We start from the raw sequence: 6,964 nt of genomic DNA on the forward strand, positions 1-6,964 counted from the left end.
GTCCATTTCTTGTGGCATAGATACAAAAGCAACATGCATGTGTCTCAGAAACCATAAAAGACTAGCTGTTTCCAAACTGCTGATAGGCTCTGTATAATGTGTTATATCCCACCTGTATGTTGCTAAAGAGGTTTTAGTGCTTTATCTCAGTGGTCCCCAACCCCCGGCACCGGTCAGTGGGTCAATTGGTACCGGGCCGCACAGAAAGAATACATAACTTACATTATTTCAGTTTTTTTTTTTATCTGGTTCTTAACGGTTTTATTTTGGAAAATTACTGGATTCTCTCCGCCACATCTGTCTATGATTCAGGTAAGTTATTGAATATCACTCACAACCTACAGATTTAGTCTTAAATGTTATGGTCATGTGACCTACTATGCACAGTCATGACAATTACATTTGCTTATAAGCCAAAACTGTAAGTCTGTAGTAAGATAAGGTGTATGCAGTGTGTATGCTGTGTGACAAAAAAGTGTATATCACATTGACGGAACATGTAGTCTGTAACATGAATTTGTGTGTGTGTGTGTGTGTGTGTGTGTGTGTGTAGGTGGAACAGATCTGGAGCGTATTGAAGCACTATCTGATGAAGTTCTGAAGATGAAGATGCCAGTGTTTGTTGGCGAGCTGAAGAACGTGACGTCAGAGATCCGGCAGCACGTGGCCAGTCTGACCAGCGTGGACGATGTCCTGGCTCAAAGTTCTGAACAGGCACAAACAGCTGAAAGACTGCTGCAACAGGCACGCTCTATAAGGTACATATACACACACATGCATACGTATAATCAGTGGTGGACAAAGAACTCAAACCATGTAGTTGAGTAATAGAGATACAGTAGGTAAAATATGACTCCAATAACAGTCACTTTAGTAAAAGCACAAAAGTAGTTGCCTTCAAATTTTTTTAAGTACTATGATTTATTATGGCTTTTAATGTCTATTATCATTTCTGTCACAAGACTGTTGCTTAATCAACTCGGTTTATGTAAAAAAAATGCTCATGAGCCCAAAACCTTCTTTTCAACTGCTAAAAAAAAATCGAGCAAATAATATTACCATCGTTTATTACTCTCAAAATGTTCTGTTTGCTGTTGAATCGATGTTGAACTGTTTGTGCTCTACCCTGATTGGTACAATTAGTACAGTAAGTTTTTGACCAGTTGATTTTTTATCTTCATAAAAAAACGATTCATTTTGCAAAATGTAGCACACGACCGTTCGTACCATGAATTTGCTCGTAAGTTGTTACCGTGTTCAGTATCTCCTAATGATGTAAGAGCTATAAATACTATCAAATAAACAATTGATATTAATTTGTATTTAGTAATAAAAAATTATAAAAAATTTCAAAAAAATTTAATTCACTTGAAAAAAATATTTTTTTTACTCTAAATCCAAATTTCACTTTGAGGACAGGTTTGTTTATATCTGTGGAAGTTCGTAAAGTGGGGAGCGTCTGTAATGAGTAAAAAGTATTTGACTGAAATGTGGTGAACTTAAAGTAAAAGTCTTCTCAATGGAAATACTTCAGTAAAGTACAGATGAAAAAGCTACTTATTTACAGTAACAAATTACATTTACTTTGTCACTGTCCACTGTGTATAATCATATTGTATGTACTGTGTAAACACATATCACAGGAATGTAAGATATCTAGCTTTATGGTGTTTGTGCTGCAGTGAGGAAGCTACACAACTGAGGGAAAAAGTGGACAAAGTGAAGGCGGCACTAAACGAATCAGAGCACGCTCAGTCTGTAGCAAACGACAGCTTGAATGCAACCAAGAGTGACCTTGTCTACATAAAACAACAAATAAAAACTGTAAGTGTATGTGTGTGTGTGTGTGTGTGTGTGTTATGGATGGTAAGATTCAACTATTCGCATCAGTGCATCTGCATAAAAGTTAACAATGTAATGCATCAATTGTAAAAAAGAAGGGTGCATCAGATACAAGTTGGTATTTCGATCACGATTTATTTATATATAATTATTAGTAGATGCACTATACTTTTATTATTTAGAAAATGAGCAATAATTTGTGACCAATATTTGATATGTAGATTGATTTCTCGATTCACCACTGCTGCTACGTGAATATGACGCATCACATTTAACAGTAGCGGGCCGTGCATTTGGTACCTGGGCCTTGAGTGAGGACTTACCCGACTTAATCCACCTCTTAATACCACCACTATCACGTCGCATTTATAGAAACATTCATTTACAAAAACGCAATATAACCACGCGTGGCACTACACAGAGAGAAATTTCACATATGGAGGGTGAATACCATTTTACTAAAGCAAGAAACCCAGTTAAGACTCCAAACCTCTACACTACAACCGCAACTGTGCACCTACATTATGTGGAGCACTTCAGAATCAATATTTGTCTAATAACATGACAAAAACACAAAAACTTAAAAATAACTTACTCACTAGAGATACAGACTTATAATTTGCACCGCTCCTCAGAGGCTGTAATCCAGTGGTACCGCTCGTATTCATTGGTCTGGAAGTGGTGAACAAACCCTTTCCCAGGATGAGACAAGCTAGCTAGCTTCGGGGCTGGACACCCTCTCCTCACAATGTCTAGCTTTTCTTGAAAATGGATTTTTAAGTATGTCCGCGACCGAATCAATTTCTCTTCCTTCGTAGGCATAAAAAGTCTAACTCTGATGTATTAATGTGTGCAGAGCTACACAAATGTTTTGCCAGTCAAACTTAGCTGTAACAGTTTCCCTCTGACCAACCAATCAGAGGACGGAAAAATGCTGACGCTATTCTTGGCCAGCTAGCTGGCCCTGTGAGGCGAATCTGAAATCTGATTGGTTAAAGAAACATAGCTATTTCTTAATGAGACTAAGGTAAAGCTGGCCATATTTTGGAACAGATTTAAAAAAAAAATCCAACATCCACATAGGGATATAGAGATGCACTATATATATATATATATATATATATATATATATATATATATATATATATATATATATATATATATATATATGTGAGGATGGGCTCTTGTTTTAGTCTCAAGATTTCTTCATTCCAGGGATGAGTCAAATACTCTGGAATTGTGTAAAACCTGCTACAGTATCTGCATGAAATTAAATGGAAGTTTGCTGGCTGCCATCCAATCTTTGGGTTTACGTTCATCATAATTTTTAATGGTAGTTTTGTGAACACAGTTGATGTCGCCAACCATCTTTCTGTTTCTCACTAAAAATCAAGGCATTGAAGGTGAAAGGCTTTTCTCTTTTGTCTTCTACATGCTTACATACACCCAGAGTGTTTACCCAGTGTCACTCTGACTAACAAAGAAGTATATCATCTCTTGGCCATTTTTGTTTCCATGGCTGTGGCATGTTATGCTACTCACAGTAAGGTTAGTTTTACGCAAGGAGAGATCTAAGAATCTGGGACTTCCTGAAAACAGTATTTCGAGTCTCTAATTCATCTTTAAGTGCCTAGACCTTTAATTTCATATTCCGGAAGGGCGGCACAGCACAAAGCCTACCACTATTTATATTATTTTGAAATGTGTGTGTGTGTGTGTGTGTGTGTGTGTGTGTGTGTGTGTGTGTGTGTGTGCGTGTGTGTGTGTGTGTTTTGCAGGTGGAATCTAAAACAGTGGCGTCTGAGTTTATGTTGAGTAACACCACTCATCGGTTGCTGGATCTTGAGAAGAACGTGGTTGCAGTGGAACAGAAAACTCGAGAATCCTTCGACAGTGCTCAAAGTGCTGAAAACAAGGCAGACTATGTCTCTGACGACACGGACCAAACCAAAAGGGTATAACCTGATTCCCTCTTACACAGAAATGGAGGGAGGGAAAGTAGAGTATCAGGCAGAGAGGAAAGGAGGAGGAAAATAGAGTCTGGCATTGCGTAAGAGAAAAACAATCAGATAACTACACTCATCTGGATCATCGTGTGTGTGTGTGTGTGTGTGTGTGTATGTGTGTGTGTGTGTTTGTCAGAAACTAGATTTAGAGGTTCAGCCTAAGTTCCAGTCGGTTCGAGGCCTGATGGAGGAGAAAGCATTCGGTGTGTCTGATGCACGACAGAGAGCAGAACGACTGCAAGAAGAAGCGAAGAACTTAGCTGCTGATGTCGTTACCAAATTAAGTAATCTAAATGGTAATCACTCACACACACACACACACACACACACACACACAAAGATTACTAGATATGTAATTTAACTTCTCCAAATCCTCAAAAATCCTTTTCATTTCATTCTGAATTACAATTACTTACTTACACACCTGCAGGGAATTTACAGTGTCTGCTCTTTTTTTCAGAGCTGGAGCGGATGTTCTCCGTGAATCAGAAGACCCTGGCGGAGAGAGCAGCAGAGATAGAGGAGCTGGAGAAAGAGGCCCAGGCTGTGCTACAGGAACTCAGCCAGACTGTCACAGTCTACAGCACCTGTCTGTAACAAATATCCCCAAAATGATCTATTTATCAACACCACATTATAGATACTTTCTAACACTGAATTATTTTAACCACTCACCACCAACACACACACACACACACACACACACACACACACACACACACACACACACACACACATACACATACATGCGCAGTCAGCATTGATGCTACCTGTGCTGACAAGTTGAGTACTGTTTTCTTCATGGGGTAAACTTGGAAGACACCCTTAATCAGAGTGACTTACATTTATCTCATCCATACAACTGATCAGCTATGGGGTTAAGGGCCTTGCTCAGGGGCCCAGGAGTGGCAGCTTGATGTGTCTGGGATTTGAACTCACGACCTTTTGATCGAAAGTCCAATGCCTTAATTACTAAGCTACTTCCTCCTAATGAGCTGTATAAATAACTACATGAATGCACAGGTGTACAGATGTTTAATCTATTATTAAATAATTCATTCATACACTATATTGCCAAAGTTTGCAGACACCTGGGCATAAGTACGGTATGTGCTTTTTGAGCATCGCATTCCACATTTAGTCCCAATTTTCTCTTATAATTCCCTCCATTCTTTTGGGAAGCTGTTCCACCAGATTTTGGGGTGTGCTTACGAATATTTGTTTTCATCAGATCAGAAAATTAGGAAGGGTGAGGAGGCCTGGGGTGCAGTCAGTGTTCCAATTCGACCCAAAGGTGTTCAGTAGGGATAAGATCAGAGCTCTACAGTAGGCCACTCAAGATCTTCCTCTCCAAACGATCTAAACCATATCTTAATGGAGCTCGCTTTGTGCACAGGGGCATCGCCATGCTGGAACAGGTTTGGGTTTCCAAGTTCAAGTAAATGCAAAATTTTATTATACCGCACAAAAAGACGTCCTGTACAATTGTGTGCCTTCAGCATTGTGGTAAACACATATGGCAGGAAAGGTTGTGTCTCAATACTTTAATCCATATAGTGTATTTTAGTATCAGTAATTACTAAAATAAATCTAACAAAATTACTCATCACCAGGAAGTTTATGGTACAAATGCTAAATGCGCCATATATTTCATTTAAAAAAGATTTCACATTTCTCGAATAAATTCATAAGTATTCATTTATTTGCAGTAAAATGATTTTCCCTTCTTATGCAGTTTACCAAATCCGATTTCTTGCTATTTTCATGCTTTGGCACATTTGGTTGCTAAGTATTTATGTCATTGTGATCTGGTTTATTCAACAGTGTCGATGCAAAGAAAGAAATTTAATTCAAAGAGAATAGTAGTTAAAGCTCTAGTCCTTCAAGAATTTCGACCTTCTCTGAAATTTTACATTATAATAAGGGTTCTGTGCGCTGCCAATTAGGCAAAGAATCGAATTCTTTGATGTACATCTCAAAAAATGTTAAATTGTAAAAAAGAGCACGTTCTTGATTGGCTAAATAGCATAATTTTTTCTTTTTTTTTTTGGTGTATGAATTCAATATAAAGAGCATACACATATATGTTTGCCTACTACAGATTCATCCCACACAATCATTCTGTTAAGAACTACTTCATCATTTTGTGTGTCAAAGCTGAAAAACAGAAATCGCACAATGATGACCATTTCCAAAACCAGGATTTCCATTTCTTTCCTTTTGAAACACTACATTGTTTTACATAAACTAAAACACGCTACTAACCTGCCCCCATACATTAACACCTATAGACCAAAGTACACCAAAAAAAGTGTATTCGTTGAAATTAATTATATTTGTATGATATCTTCAGATAAATGCCTCTATAATGTACAAGGGTGTTTTTCTATTTGTAAAAGCACTCGGTTGTAGTCAATTTAAAAAAAAATACATTGTAGTAGGTCGAGCTACCAATGTTTTCTACTGTCAAGGTTTTCAACCTTGATTGTCACACCAACAAACCAAATGAGCATGCTGTGCCTTATGAGTGTTTAAATGAAATTGCAACAAAAAATAAAAAAATTTCAGAACAAAAACTGTACCACTGGATCAGGTTTTCTATATGAAGTATCCTTAATATTATATTAAGACCCTCAAAGCTTATAGTGTGTTTTTTCTGTCACTGGATTCATGTAGGAAACTTTGTTATACATTAATAAATAAAGGTAAAACTATGCAAATACTAAAAGTTGAAACTCCTTTGTTTTCTACTTTAAATATTACTAACCCAGACGAAGTAACAGATTAATGGAAAGCATTGCACAGAATATTTTTTCTGCAACACATCACCACTGTTTATTTCCTTAAAATCTCAATCGTTTGGAGTTGGTTTTCCCACTACGCTTGTGTCTGGGGATAAGTCACTGAGGCAATGAGGTCTTTTACACTAATGCATGGATACAAACCCCTATTCCCACCAACAGGGTTTAAAATGATTCTCTCAGGGATTTAGATTTAGCACAGCAAACCCCTCATATCTGGGTGGTTTTTTGGCATTGAGCACAGGAGGGCAGCAGAATGCTTCATAAATTGTTTAAGCATCCACTAAAGAGCAGACAGCTAATGTTGGAGTCACT

The 6,964-nt window shown here is 37.6% G+C and overlaps 1 protein-coding gene across 1 annotated transcript in view; it reads left to right on the forward strand.

Moving 5' to 3' along the window:
* The window catches only part of lamb1b (laminin, beta 1b), a 49,558-nt gene extending 44,562 nt beyond the window's left edge, over positions 1-4,996 (forward strand). The window contains exons 29-33 of the mRNA XM_046873368.1: positions 554-758; positions 1,683-1,824; positions 3,621-3,797; positions 3,985-4,144; positions 4,309-4,996. Coding sequence (XP_046729324.1) covers positions 554-758; positions 1,683-1,824; positions 3,621-3,797; positions 3,985-4,144; positions 4,309-4,445 — 821 coding nt within the window. The 3' untranslated portion in view covers positions 4,446-4,996. The remainder of the gene's footprint in view (positions 1-553; positions 759-1,682; positions 1,825-3,620; positions 3,798-3,984; positions 4,145-4,308) is intronic.
* Positions 4,997-6,964: the final 1,968 nt, after the last annotated feature.

The sequence above is a fragment of the Silurus meridionalis genome, chromosome 18 (genome assembly GCF_014805685.1).
Source record: "Silurus meridionalis isolate SWU-2019-XX chromosome 18, ASM1480568v1, whole genome shotgun sequence".
NCBI classification, from domain to species: Eukaryota; Metazoa; Chordata; class Actinopteri; order Siluriformes; family Siluridae; genus Silurus; species Silurus meridionalis.